Source organism: Antechinus flavipes, chromosome 1 (assembly GCF_016432865.1).
Source record: "Antechinus flavipes isolate AdamAnt ecotype Samford, QLD, Australia chromosome 1, AdamAnt_v2, whole genome shotgun sequence".
Lineage (NCBI taxonomy): Eukaryota > Metazoa > Chordata > Mammalia > Dasyuromorphia > Dasyuridae > Antechinus > Antechinus flavipes.
Window position 1 is genome coordinate 649,734,791 of NC_067398.1, and position 15,666 is coordinate 649,750,456.

At 36.0% G+C, this 15,666-nt stretch overlaps 1 protein-coding gene across 3 annotated transcripts in view; it reads right to left on the reverse strand.

The window, feature by feature from the left end:
- Nucleotides 1-149: 149 nt before the first annotated feature.
- Nucleotides 150-15,666, reverse strand: part of SPATC1 (spermatogenesis and centriole associated 1) — a 112,740-nt gene continuing 97,223 nt past the window's right edge. For all 3 annotated transcript variants that reach the window (XM_051971335.1, XM_051971337.1, XM_051971336.1), the window contains one exon: nucleotides 150-929. In XM_051971335.1, coding sequence (XP_051827295.1) covers nucleotides 600-929 — 330 coding nt within the window. In that variant the 3' untranslated portion in view covers nucleotides 150-599. The remainder of the gene's footprint in view (nucleotides 930-15,666) is intronic.

Below are 15,666 nucleotides of genomic sequence, written 5' to 3' on the forward strand. Positions count from 1 at the left end.
GTCATCCTATGTGATATCTCCCAAAGAAAAGAGGAAAGAAGAGAGAAAGAAAGAAAAAGTGTAAAAGTAACACTATTGTCTCCCCTAGATTCTGGGTAATACAATCAGTAAAAAATTCTCTTTATCACTTCAGAATTTTAACCAAAACCTAAGAGGACATAAAGACATTTATTTCTTCTCTTCCCCATCCTGCCAACATCCCCCAGCCTGGGGCTTTGTGGGGTTTAGTTAGGCATAAAATGGTATAAAAGGCACCTTTGGGGAAAAAAACCTTTTAAATACTGAAGCCCATCCCATTGTCAAGCCCTGAGAGGATGGTGAGAGAGACAGCTGGTAACTTTATCAATGCCTTCTTTACCTTCCCCCATTGAGAATTTGGGTACCCAAAGCCCAAGAGTACTGATTCCTTCCCTAGCAATTAATAGCTTTAATAGCTTTGCTTGGTATGTGGGGAACCTGGGGTGGGATAGGAAGGACCTTGCCCGTGGTTAAGTGGCCATGCCCAGGGGTGGTTTCCTCAATCTGAAGAGCAGAAAATTCGATTTGAAGGAAGCACAAAATAACAGGTAGTTCACCAGCGTGAGTTTAGCAGATCTCAGTCACCAGATGAACATAGGCTTGCCATCATCTTGGGAGAGTTGGTTGAGGCAGGAGAGAAGCAGAAGAGCATCATTGAGCATGCTGGGGGGTACCGTCTCTGTGACCACCCGCTGGAGGAAGTCCATGGTATAACAGCCGCCTTCAGAGGCTGCCAGCTCAGGCCGTTCCCTCAGGATACCATAAGCATTAACCAACTGCTCCGTCAGCCCTGGGTGGACCCGCCCATTGTAACCCAGGCTCTGCAGCCGATTCATGACACTCACATAACGCTGAGTGAGTGTCTGGCACAATTCTTCATCCAACTTGTGATTTGAAGTATTCAGGGAGGCCTGAGGGGAGAGGAAGGGGTTATCTGAAGGATCTGAGAGGGGAGGAGGGAGGCCTGGGAGAAGAAAAAGGAATGAGGTGGGGAAGTCTGAGGAGAGGGGGACCAGGGAGGCCTAAGGGAAGAAGAGAGGGGACAAGTGAGTCTGAGGGAAGGGGCTCAGGTTAGTCTTATAGTGGGGAGAAGAGGAAGGTTCGAGGTTACTTGGGAGGAGGAGGATGTCCAGGAGCAAGTAAATACTAAAGACACATTTCTAAAGTCTCAGTTCATTAGGTCTGACAGGAGGGACCTGTGAAAATAGGGATGCCTAAGAGATTAGACTCTACTATGGCAGAATGAAGTGTTAGAAGAGGGATGTTCCCTCAGCTTGAAGAACAGAGAATTTGATTTGGAAAAAAAAAACAAAACAAATAAAGCTAAAATGGGAAAGTTTTAGAAAGATCAATGAAAGCCTATTCACTTTAACTCCCTACATTTCTTCACTTAGTTGAAAGGATAGACTTTTTTTTTTTCTCTTTCCTCTCCCTCTGAGCAAGCTCCTTGGTTGGAAAACATGGAGATAGTATAGTGGGAGAAGAGGACCAAGGACCCTGCCTTAGCAGTTCAGGGAGGGAAAGCTCTCCTGGTTGGTTCTGTGAACTAGATAAAGATCCAGTAAAGGAGACCATGGAAGAGGAGGAAGCTAGGAAGCAAATGGGAATTCTGAACTTGATTCTAGTGGTTTAGGAGGTGCTGAAGTAGCTCCCATTGGGAGGACATAACTACTCCATACAGTTTGCTATTTATAAAGAGGATAAAGGTAATTTGATGCCTACCTTACATTTTGGAATGGTGAATTTCCAAGAATCTCTAAGAAAGAGAAAGGATATGTAGAATCCTGTAGTCTAAAATTCTACACAAGTCAACCCAAGAGAGTTAGGATGCTCTCAAAAAAAAAAAATTTCTGATAACACAAAGGATTGTGATGAGGAAGAGAAAGGAAAGTGATTTAAGCAGACACAAGGAATTCTTTAGGTTTTTAAAAAGTTCATATAGGAGATGGAAGCAAGAGAGCTAGGAAATGTTTATGTTCAGAGTAAATAGAGATAGTGACAAAAGCAAGATTTTTAAATATTTCATTGGTTTTCTAGCCAGGTTAGGAGCAATGATTTCAATGATGAAAAAAATAATTTCTTTCATAAGGACCCTGGTACTGGATTGACAGAACTACAATAATTGTTCAGGGAGAGAAGATGAACTTTTAACTCAACAGACAAGGAACAATACCCTTTTGTCCTAGCTCAATAGGATAGTAGTATAGCAGGCCAGTGATGGAAACTTCAGCCCCAGCTCAGAAGGCAAATTGCCAGCCCCAGAAACCAGGCAACAATAGGTATGATTAGATCAAGTTACTTTAGTATTGTGAGCAAAGTTGTCAGGAACCTGAGGCCCCAACACTCAAAGCCAGAAACCCTTCCCAAGGCCTCAGCACAAAAAGTTTGGGACAACCCCCTTAACTTAAGAGCAGAGCTCAATTTTAAAAGTCAAGAATAAGCCAAAAAACCCCCACAAACAATAGCAAGTGTGACTCTGGGCAAGTTACTTAACCCCAACTGCCTCAGGAAAAAAAAAAAAGGCAAGAAACATACAGAAATTTACTATGGTGAGGGGGAAGATGAAAACACCTTCTCAGAAGAGGACAAAATACTTAGATATGAAACCTCAAAGTGGTATATGAATTGGTCTCAAGCCCAAAAAGGCATCTTGAAAAAGCTAAAAAGAGATTTTAAAAATCAAATTTAAAAGATAGAAGAAAAATTGCAAGAAGAAAGGATAGGTATGCAAAAGAGAATAAGTAGCTTGGAACAGGAAGAATAACTGACTGAAGAAAATAATTAAGAAAATACAATTGGTCAAATGAAAAAAAATACACTGAAGAAAACAACTCTTTTAAATAACTTAAAAAAGTAGAATTAGTCAAATGAAAAAGGAGGTACAAAAGCTAATTGAAGAAAATCATATCTTAAAAATTAGATTTGAACAAGTGGAAACTAATGACTCTATGAGACATCAAGAATCGGTCAAACAAAAGTAAAAGGGTGAAAATAGAAGAAAATGTAAAATACTTCATTGGAAAAATAACTTGGAAAATAGATCCAGGAGAACAATTTTTTTTTTTTTTTTTTGATGAGGCAATTAGGATTAAGTGACTTGCTCAGGGTCACATAGCTAGGAGGCGTTAAGTGTCTGAGACCAGATTTTTTTATTCAGGTTCTCCTGACTTCAGGGCTGTTGCTTTATCCACTACACCATTTAGCTGCTCCTGAGAGAGCTAATTTAAGAATTATTGGGCTAACTGAAAGCCATGATCAATAATAATAGTGATAATAAGGCCTGGACAGCATCTTTCAAGAAGTTATCAAGGAAAATTGTACAGATATCCTAGAACCAGAGGATAAAAATAGTGATTTATAGATTACCTCCTTAAAGAGATCCTAAAATGAAACTCCAAGGAATATTGTAGCCACATTTCACAATTATCAGGTCAAAGAGAAAATACTGCAAGCAGCTAAAAAGAAGCAATTTAAATATTGAGGAGCCAAGAATTAAGTACTCAGCAAAATTGATCATAATCTTTCAGGGGAAAAGATGGATATTCAATGAAACAAGGGACTTTGTTATTTCTGATGAAAGGCCAGAACTAAACAGAAAATTCAGTCTTCAGTTACAAGACTCAAGAGAAGCATAAAAAGGGGAAAGGAAAAAAAAATAACTGTTTACACCTCTATATGGGAAGATGATACTTTTAACTCTTGAGAACTGTATATTAGGGCAATTAGAAAGAGTTATGTATATAGAGAGGGTGTGGTTATAAGTTGATTTCGATGTGATGCTATAAAAAAGAAAGGGTGAAAAAAACTGCTGGGAGAAGGGGAAAGGGGAAGTAAAATGGGGGTAAATTACATCCCATGAAGAAGCACAAAAGACCTATTACAATAGAGGGAAAGAAGAGAGGGGGATGAGCATTGTTTGAACCTTATTCTCATTGAAATGGGCTCAGAGAGGAAATAACATATCCTTTCAGTTGAGTATAAAAGTTTATTTTACCCTATAGGGAAGTAGGAGAAGAAAAAGGAAAGATAGACTAAGACCTAATTGAAAATTACACAATCTAATGCTAACGAATGAGTGAGTCAAACAAATCATAGAAACAACCAATAATTTCATCCAAGAGAATGACAGTAATGAGACAAGTCAAAAGTATGGGATGTAGTCAAAACAGTTCTTTGAGTTTGTATATAGACCATTGATTTGTTAGGTTAAAAATTAAAAGAAACACAAAGTTAAAAGAATAAAAAAATGATATAATATGTGAAAAAACAATCCCAACCTCACCTATTTAAAACAAGTCACTGGGCTCAAAAATGGGAAATGAATGGAGAAAAGCACCTAGAAACAGATTATAACAATTTCTTGCAAAAATTTAACCAATGTAAATAAATTGCCGTGAAATGGTACCAAACAACCTAGAAATGACTTTGGTAACTATAGAAATATGATGGTCAAGACAAAGGTGGTTAAAAATATAAACTCATTTTTACAATCTTATATGAATATTGTGAGACAAAACAGTCTCATAAAGGAGAGGAGCAGTAGAAAGAAAAGCAAGTTTAAAGAAAGCTTAATGAGAAAGTTAACTAAACAAAATCATTTCAAGGACATTTAAGGAAGATCAACAAACAGATGAAAAATAGAAAAGATCTCCAAAGATTTAAAAAAAAAAAAACACATTCTAACCATAAAGGACAGTAGAGTTCCCAAGTTTAAACATCAGTCCTACACATTCCTTTATGTATAGGTCAATGTGGTAATTTCATTAAATTCTAGAACATTTTAGAATTTCCCAAGTGAGATTCAGGATTCAAGAGTCCTATTTATGTACACACAGGAAAACCCAAGTGAATTGATCAATCAGCAAGCAGCTTTTTAAAAATAGTATGTTATTTTCCCAATACATGCAAAGATAGTTTTCAACATTCAACTTTGACCAACGTTGTGTTTCAAAATTTTCTCCCTCTCTCCCCTTCTCCCTCCTCAAGACAGCAAGTAAAATGAAATAGGTTAAACACATGCAGTTTTTCAAAACATATTCTAATATCTGTCATGCTGGGCAAGAAAAATCAGATCAAAAGTGAAAAAGAAAAAGAAAAAGAAGCAAACAACAAAAAGTGAAAATAATATGCTTTGATCTATATTCAGTCTCCATAATTCTCTTTCTCTGGATGCAGATGGCACTTTCCATCATGACTCTATTGGAATTGCCTTGAATCACTTCATAATTGAAAAGAACCATCACAGTTGATAATCATAGTAACAATAAGTTACTATGTATAATGTTCTCTTGATTCTGCTCATTTCACTTAGCATCAGTTCATGTAAGTCCAGCCTTTTCTGAAATCAGTATGCTCATCATTTTTTATAGAACAATACCATTCCATTCCATTGTTATGCCATAACCTACTCAACCATTCCCCAACTGATGGGCATCCACTCAGTTTCCATTTCCTCAACAAATAGTTAATAAGTGCCCACTAGTTATCATCTTTCCTCTCTTTGAGGCTAATTTCCTTCAATAAATCATCACTTATTAGTGCCTCTTCGCCTCTTTGTTTTAAATTCTTTGCAGTATGGCTTCAGAAACTACTTTGAACTACACTGAAACTACTCTTTCCAGAGTTACCAATGATTTCTTAATTGCCAAATTTAATGGCCTTTCTAATGATATTCTCTTCTGGATATCTGCTCCTTTCAAGGTCTTCAAGATACTGCTCTCTCCTGGTTCTCTTCCTAACTGTATACCTGATTGTTCTCTTATTCCCCTTTGCTGGATCTTTCTCAAAATCTTGCCAATTAATCATGTTTCCCAGGGTTCCCTCTCTTCTTTATATCACTTCACTTCATGGTCTCATTAGTTCCTATGGCTTTCGTTATCATTTCTATGTGGATGATTCCCAAATTTAGTCCAGTGTATGGTGGTGAGACTTAAGTAAGAGTAGAATCTCTGGGACAGGTAGATGGTAAAGTAGATAGAAATCTTGGAATCAGAAGACCTAAATTTTAACCCGGAAATGGAAAGCCACAAAAGCCTCTTGAACAGAACAGTGTCCTGACTTTAGACAGCATTACTGGAGCTGGCTCAAACTACTCACCAATTGTTATATTTTCAGTGGAAACTTCTACACCTTGGAAATCAGCAAATGCTACAAATTATGGCTTGATTTATTGTTTTATTGACTAACTAAGCTTAAGAAAGTGATAGAGAAAATGTTAATGATGCAAATTAAACTTAGAAATGTTACACATTTTTCTCCAAGGAAGATGGTTATTTAATATTTATCAGCACACAACTATCTTTATAAATATCATTTTGGTAACTGTTTGGAAAGGAAAAATACTAGATGCAGAGAGACTAATTTAATAAGCTATTGTAATTATTTAAGTGAGAGATGAAGAAGTGCATATCTGTAAGGATTGGCTCAACAAGTTATGTTACATGATTGTGATAGAATTTAACTATGCTATAAGAAATGATAAGCAATGCATTATTGTTTTCCTTCTCAGGTTTTTCTACCATCTTTCTAGATCCAATTTTTCTTGTGTAGCAAGATAACTGTATAAATATATATACATATATTGTATTTGACACATACTTTAACATAGTTAACATGTATTGGACTACTTGCCATCTAGGGGAAGGGGTGGGGGGAAGGAGGGAAAAAGTTGGAATAAAAGGTTTTGCAAGGGTCAATGTTGAAAAATTATGCATGCATATGTTTTGTAAATAAAAATCCATAATAATAATAATAAAGAAATGATAAGCAAGATGATTTCAGGAAAACCTGAGAAGGATTACATGAATTGATGAAAAGTGAAGTAAGCAGAACCATGAGAATGTTATACACAGTAATGGTAATATTGTAAGATGAAGAACTATGAATGACAGCTATTCTCAGCAAGATAGTGATTCAAGATAGTCCCAAAAGAATCATGATAAAGCATTTTTTTTTGCCTTCAGAGAAAGAACTGATATTGTCTGAATACAGACTGAAACATGCTTTTTTTTTTCTTTTTCTCCTTCTTTCCTTCCTCCCTTCCTTCCTTCGTTCCTCCCTTCTTCCCGCCTTCCTTTTCTTTCTTTGTTCCTTTTCTCTTTCTTCCTTCCTTCCTTCTTTTCTCTCTCTCCCTTCTACTTCTTCTTTCCTTCTCTCCCTCCCTCTTTACCTTTCTTCCTCCTTTCTTCCCTCCCTCCCTTTTTCCTTCCTTCCTCCCTCCCTCCATCCATCTCTCTCTTTTTTCCTTCCTTCTTCCCTCCCTCCTGCTCCCCCTCTCTCTTTCTCTTCCTCTTTCCATTGTTCCCTCCCTCCTTTCCTTCCTTCCTTCCTTCCTCTTTTCTTCCTTCCTTCCTTCTCTCCCTCCCCCATCTCTGTCTCTGTCTCTGTCTCTCTCTGTCTCTGTCTCTCTTTTTTTCCTCTGTCTCTCTCATTCCCAAATTTCAGATTCCCTCTACATCTCAGGAATGGTAGAGGGAAAAGAGGGAAGAAGGAATAGAATTTGGAATTCAAAACTTAAAAAAAAACCCCAATGTTAGAAAATCTTATTAATATGTAATTGGGGAGAAATATTATTTTTTTTAAAGTAAGTTTTAAAATGTCACTTGTCCAAGCTATAATATACAATTAAATGGGTAACTGGTAGAGCTCTTTCATTGGTACATATATCTGAGCCAGAGACTGCAAATCATCTGGCCCCCAAATTGAGCAGGAGAAAGAGGGCAAGTTTGATTGCCTTTGGAAAACCAAACAATTCTTTTAATGATCCCAGACTTCTCCTTGAAATAAAGGCTTATTTTTTTCCTTACAATAACCTTTTGAATGTTCTATGTTTGCATCATTGTATATTATTGTCTCCAAAAAAATGTGAAGTTGAGAATCACCTATAAGATACTGGAGAGGTATGTGTTGGGCATGAACTTTTTTGGTTTGCGTTTATAGGGGGTCCAAGATATTGAAATAATATTGTTTTAAAGAAGGGAAGATTGGAATATATTTTTGAAGAAAGATATTACTGATATAAAGAGTTTTGGGAGAAACCTAGAAATAGATGGAGATGACACTAGATTCCTATGTGAAAGCTGGGCAGACTGGTCATTTTCATGTGGGATCTTACATTAAGTATAGTGACAATTTGGATGGACCTTCAGTATTGGACAATTAATAGTACTCTAGAACAAAGAAAAATCCTGGATATAAATTCTATGATGAAAATAGAACAGAGAAGGACTTCTAGGAGAACAGAGAGACTTATGGAAAACTATAAATGGATTTTATAGATATTCAGGAAAATGAATATTCCAACTAGGCAAGTGATAGGCTGAGTTGCCAAGATGGTCTTCCAGCCCATGATCTTAGCTCTGATGAGATATAGAATTGACTTGATTTTAGCCCAGTAGTGGTTAAAACAAGATCAACATCAGCTTTACAATACAAAATAAGATTATGAAAACTCATTCATATAATATTTTGAAGATTACAAAATAATTTTCTTCTAATCTTGGTAATAGGTATTTCATACTCTTATTTCAAATTTCACAGATGAGGAAATTGAGGCTCTAATGTTGTTTAGTCTAGTTGACTAAAGTTATCCAGATATTCAAATATAAATCATCTGGTTTCCACCCCAGCATTCTTTGTACTACACCACCCCTACATGTGTCCTAAGACACAGACCTTCATCCATAGGATGACTCTTTTCCTCATTAAGGAATGTACCACAACCCATAACTTTTCTGATACTTTAAAGGAAAAAAAAATGCATAGTAAATCAATTAAGTTAAAATGAATCGACAGGAATTAATTTTCTAATACATTTAGAATCTGTGAATGGATGTGATCTTTACTGATGTAGATAGTCCATCCATTGATATAGAATGCAATGCAACTGTTTCTTCTGTTCATTCATGTTATCTGATAAATCCATTGGAGATCAATCTAATGCATTACAGACCTTTAAACAATGTGGATTTTGGTGTAACACTGGGTTTGTTAATATATCTGTTAACCAAGTTACATAACTAGTTCACCTCTTTTTCTTATCTTTTTATATTTCCTTGTTGTATATGCAGATAATTATTGTTATATACTATATTCTACTTTCACTCTCAGTGAGTCTTTTCTTCTACCCTTTGGGTCACCTAGAATTTCAATTCTATGAAGGCTATGGAGTTCCGCAATTCTTAGCTATACAACATTGTGGGAAGGGTTCTGGTTTCAAAAAGATGAATTTTTGTGACAAGGAATAACTTGAAATCATTTACAGTATTGTGCAATTTCCCAAATACAGTCAAACCCCCTTCACTATCATTCATCTTCCATTTGGGACGCTAAAAAAGGGCAGCCTCCAGGATACTGGTAAACACCTCTGATGACATCTCCCTGTTTTATGAGCCACTTGATGTTGATAATTAGGAAATTACTAAGTGATTTTATTCTTATCATTCAATTCACCAAAGAATTTTTCATAATTTTAATGTATGGATGGGAATCAGCTTGTTGGAGGAAATCCTTTAACACTTTTTAATTCTACTGAATCAGATTATTATTATTACTACTACTAATTTTTGGTAATCAACACACACTGGACCTCATATCATCTCTGCTATTCACTTAATTATATGACTGTTAAGAAACAATCTGCTGTAGAAAAACATTTGATATATTCTTAGCCTAGTCTCATATGTATTTCATAACAATCAGAATATAGGGGTGTGTGTGTGTGTCTGTGTCTGTGTCTGTGTATAATTCAGTTAGTTGGTAAACAAACATTTAAGTGTTTATTATGTGATAAGTTTACTGCAGAAGGTAGGATTTTGGCTAAGACTTGAAGGAAACTAGTGAAGATAGGAGGCAGAGATAAGGAGGGAAAGCATTTTGGGTACAAAGTTAAATCAGTGAAAATGCCCAGAACTTAGAGAAAGAGTGACTTATTCATGGAAGAACAAGGAAGTCAGTGTTAGTAAATGGTAATGTATGGGGAAAGGATAAAGCATGAGAAAATTGGAAAGTTGGAGGTGGGCTTTGAATGGCAGAGGATTTTGCATTTGATTATGGAGGCAATAGGGAATCACTGGAGTTTACTGAGCAGGTCGATGACTTGGTTGGATCTGTATTTTAGCAAAGTCATCTTGGTGGCTTAATGGAGAATGTTTTGGAGTAGGGAGAGATTTAATAAAGGCACTCACCAGCAGGCTATTGTAATAACCCAAAAATGAGGTGATGAAAGCTTACACCACCATGGTTATATCAGAGTAGAGAAGGGGGCATATGCAAGAGATGGTGCTGAGGTAAAATAGACAAACCTTAGCAACAAATTGACTACAGAGAGCACAAGTGAGGAATTGAGGATGACATCTATGTTGCAAACCTATTGTTTGCAAAGATCTTAATTGGGAAGTTTGGAGAAAGGGAAAGATAATGAGTACAGTTTTGAACATGTTGAATTTAACATGTCTACTGGATATCACGTTCAAAATATTGTAAAGGCAATTGGAGATGTGGATCTGGAGGTCAGCAGACAAGTTTAGGGAAAAATATGAAGATTTGAGAATCATCAAGATAGAGAGAATTTCATGGGAGGTGTTGAGATAACCAAATGAAATCGAATAGAAAGAGAAGAACCTAGAACAGGCACTCATGGTTAATGGCAAGGGATCCTGAGGAGAGAGTGGTGTTTTGAAAACCTAGATATAAGAGAGTGTAAAGAATAAAAGAGCAATTCACAGTGTCAAAGACTGCAGAGAGGCCAAGGAGAATAAATATTGAGAAAAAGCCATTAGGTTTGGCAATTAGAAAATCATTGAAATTTGGGTGTAAGCAGTTTCAGTGGAATGCTAAGAATAGATGCTAGATTCTAGGGAGTTAAAAAAAGAGAATGAGAAAAAAGAAGTAGATACATCTATTACAGGAAGCCTTTTCAAGGAGTTTGTCACAAAAAGCAGAAGAGAAATAGGATAATAGAGGGCATGGGAAGATCAAGTGAAGGTTTTTTCAAGATGAAGGATGCACTGTGATGTTTTTAGCTACTAGAGAAGTAGCCAGTAGGCAGGGAAAGATTGATTGAGTGGGAATGACAGAAGTAGCAATCTGGGGGAGAAGATGGGATGGAATGAGCTCTCTTGTAAAGGTGTGGGGGGGGATTTGCCTTGGCAAGACTAGAATGACCCCTTCCTTGTGAGAGAGGATAAAGGAGAAGATCATAGCAGAAGGAATCTGAACGATATGAGATGAGTAAGAGAACTTGGCAAATAACCTTATTTTTTTCTGTAAATATGACACAAGGTTTTCAGCCAAAGCTGGGGAACAGAGCCATGAATAAATTTGAGGAGGGATGAAGAGTTTTGGAAGTTCTCTTGAGAATGGGATATAGTGAGTTGATAAGGGAGGTATGTAAGGATTGCCTAGCAGCAATGAGGACCCAGAATGACCTTTACAAACCTTAAAGTCACATGTAAATGTAACTTCAGGAATGAAAGACAATCAGCAATAGATGAAGAAACTGAGACAGACATGGTTAAGTGACTTGCTCTGAATCAGATAGCTAGTATGTGTCTGAGGCTATATTTGAACTCAGGCCTTTCTGAAGTCAGGTCCAGTGCCCTATTCACTGTGCCATGTAGCTGTCCTATAGTTAGAGAAGCTGGATTCAAATATTATCTCTATCACTATTCTTTATGTGGTCTGAGGAAAGTAACTTAGCTAATTTATACACCCACCACCATTTCCTGGGTGACCCTGGGACCCAGGACCCAGTTTTCCTAGGCTTCCATTTCCTCAATTATAAAATAAAAGGCTCGGACAAAATGATCTCTTGGGACCCTTTCACATCTAATTCTATGATCCTAAATTACATTAGCACCAGAAGGCAAACTAAAAACAGATGTTGTTACCCACAAAGACTTTGTGAATTTAGTGTACTCCTTTTCAGTCAAGAAATAGTCTGTCCATTTTTTACAATAGCTGCTAAAAAAAAAATTCTCTCATTAGAGAGAAACATCAATATCATATAAAACATACATTCACAAGTTTGATTCAGATATGAAGTCGAAAAAATTTGGCTCTGATTACTCAAAATGGTGTAGAAGTGACCCTTAATTCCTGAAGTACACATTCTAGCAAATTGTACTAAATTGGAAAGGTTTTGGATAAGGATGAAGATAGCCTGTCTGCTGTCAGAGCACCAACCTGTTATAAGGTTAGCCACCAGATGATTTTTTTTTATGATGGCAGCCCTTGAATTAATTATTGTTTTTTTAATAGCTTTTTATTTACAAGTTATATACATGGGTAATTTTACAGCATTGACAATTGCCAAACCTTTTGTTCCAATTTTTCCCCTCCTTCCCCCCATCCCTTCCTCTAGATGGCAGGATGACCAATACATTTTAAATATATTAAAGTATAAATTAAACACAAGATAAGTATACATGTCCAAACCATTATTTTGCTGCACAAAAAGAATCAGACTCTGAAATATTGTACAATTAGCCTGTGAAGTAAATTTTTAAAATGCAGGCAGGCACAACTATAGGGATTGGGAATTCAATGTAATAGCTCTTAGTCATCTCCCACAGTTCTTTCGCTGGGTATAGCTGGTTCAGTTCATTACTGCTCCACTGGAATTGATTTGGTTCATCTCATTGCTGAAGATGGCCAGGTCCATCAGAATTGATCATCATATAGTATTGTTGTTGAAGTATATAATGATCTCCTGGTCTTGCTCATTTCACTCAGCATGAGTTCATGTAAGTCCTTTCTGAAATCATCCTGTTGGTCATTTCTTACCGAACAATAATATTCCATAATATTCATATACCACAATTTATTCAGCCATTCTCCAATTGATGGGCATCCACTCAGTTTCCAGTTTCTGGCCACTACAAAGAGGGCTGCCACAAACATTCTTGTTTTTCTTTAAGATCTCTTTGGGATATAAGCCTAGTAGTAACACTGCTGGATCAAAGGGTATGCACAGTTTGATACCTTTCTGAGCATAGTTCCAAATTGCTCTCCAGAATGGTTGGATGCATTCACAATTCCACCAACAAAGTATCAGTTCCTGACACTATTCTTAAAAGATTATGAGTCTTATAGGATGATGCCACTCTTTTATATAAATCAGTAGCTGTCTTGCTTTTATTTTCAAGACATAATTTTTAAAAATAGCTTTTTATTTTCAAAATATATACAAAGATAGTTTTCAATGTTTACCCTTGCAAGACCTTGTGTTTCAAAATATTCTCCTTCTCTTCTCCCCATCCTCTCCCTAGACAGCAAGTAATCCAATAAATATTAAACATGTGCAATTCTTTTATACATATTTCCATATTTATCAAGCTTCACAAGAAAAATCAGATTAAAAAGGAAAAAAAATGAAAAAGAAAAAAAAAAGCAAGCACACAACAACAAAAATGGTGAAAATACTACTCTGTGATCCACATTCAGTCCCCATAGTCCTCTCTCTGGATGCAGATGACTCTCTCTATCACAAGTCTATTGAAACTGCTCTGAATCACCTCATTGTTGAAAAGAGTCATATTCACAAGAGGTTTCTACTCCATTTAGCAGCAGTTCATATAATTATCTCCAGAGCTTTCTGAAATCATCCTACCGATTGTTTCTTACAGAATAATAATATTCCATAACATTCTATACCATAACTTATTCAACCATTCCCCAACTGATGGACATCTACTCAGTTTCCAGTTCCTTGCTACCACAAGAAAAAGGCTAATACAAACATTTTTTGCACATTTGACTCTTTCCCTTTTTAGTGATCTCTTTGGGATACAGATCCAATAGAGACACTGCTGAATCATAGAGCATGCACAGTTTGATAGCCCTTTGGACATGGTTCCAAATTGCTTTCCAGGATGATTGGATCGGTTCACAACTCTACCAACAATGTATTAGTAAGATATACTTTTTAAAAGTCTAAATGGGTTGATCAATTTATCATTCATATCATCAGTCTCTTTAGTTCCCCCTTTTCTTCTTCATAATTATTGGTATTTGTGTCATCAGAATTTTATTCTGGAATTATTATTTCCAATAATTTAAGCTAACTGCCTTTGTAGAATTTTAGGTTGTTGGATTCTGTCATTTTTCTTAACAAATTAAAAATTCGTCTCTACAAACCAGGATTCACCTCAAATTCTCACTATACTTCCTCTAATCAAAAATTTTTTTTCCTTTACAATTGACTTGAGAGATGTAGCAAATAAGGTCTTTCCCATGTCTATTGCTTAGGGGTTCTTTTAAGAAAAGACTTCAATAAATATTGATTCAGTCAAACAAAATGCAGCTTGAAGGTTCTTTTAAGCAAAAATAAAAATTATATAAGACTCTATGACAAATTTACCTAGAGAGATAACTTTATCCTATAAACCATTGAGTATTGACACCGTCATCTCTAAAGTGAGGAGATACGTTCACTTAAAGTATTTTCCAGTAGCATGGAAAATGACTTGCACAAGTTAAAACAGAAAAAGATTCCCAATTCACAGTAAGGTTATCCAAATATTTCTATTCACAGTTGACAAAGAATTATATAAATGCAAGTGATTATTGCTAATTACTTTAAATTCCAGATTACTATGAAGCCTACTCAGTGAAATCCAGAATGTCAAAGCGATCGATATAGAGAGTCACATTGACAGATGATATCCAAACTCTAACAAGTAGCTGAGTGGACAAATAATTTATCATCTCTCTATGTATGTGTGTATGTATATATGTGTCTATGTATCCATCTACGTGTCTATGCATCTATCTATATATTCTGTATCCATTTCTGTCTATCTATGTATCCATTTATTTCTTAGTTTCTACCCTCAGATTTGAATAAGTGGGAGAAATAATATTGGATAAGAAATCTCATAGTAATTTCAATGATTTCAAAGAACTCATTTCCACAAAAGTGTCTAAATCTTGTTAATACATTATTCTCTTAGTAATGCTATAGAACTACAAATTGCAGAATATCATGTTTTCTGAAGAAACAAAAATAACTCCAAAAGTTGTAGGAATGTGTTTAGTGGATGTTCTTGCTGTGAATTACTAAGGATTGATAGTCTCCTTTACTACAAAACCTTTCTAGCTATCAACATTATTCATTGCATATTCTATTTTTATTAGTCATGTTTGATTCTTTATGACCACATTTGGGGTTTTCTTGGCAAAGATATTGGAGTGTTTGCCATTTCCTTCTCCAGCTCCTTTTACAAATGAAGAAAATGAGGCAAACAGAATGATGGGACTTGCCCAGGGTCACACAGCCAGTAAGTTAAAATTAGATTAGATTTCAACTCAAGAAAAGGAGTCTTCCTAAAATCCTAAATCCTAAGGGATTCAGTGTTCAAGTAGATGTCTCTTTGGATACCCTGACTCTTCCCCAAGTGAATCAGCTTCTTTTCTGCCTATAGTTTACATCTCCATTCTGATTCTGCCACTTGGTATAGGAGATAGTTATATTTTAGAGCTCCCCACCTCCCCAAATTTTCTATGTCCATGATCCTGAACTTGACATTCCCTTTTCTGATAATAATAATGAATAACAGTTAGTCCATCTTTCATTTTTGAAGACCACCAATGATATTGCAGAATGATATCTTGATTTGCTCATGAATTTAAGAGAGGTAGAGTTGTACA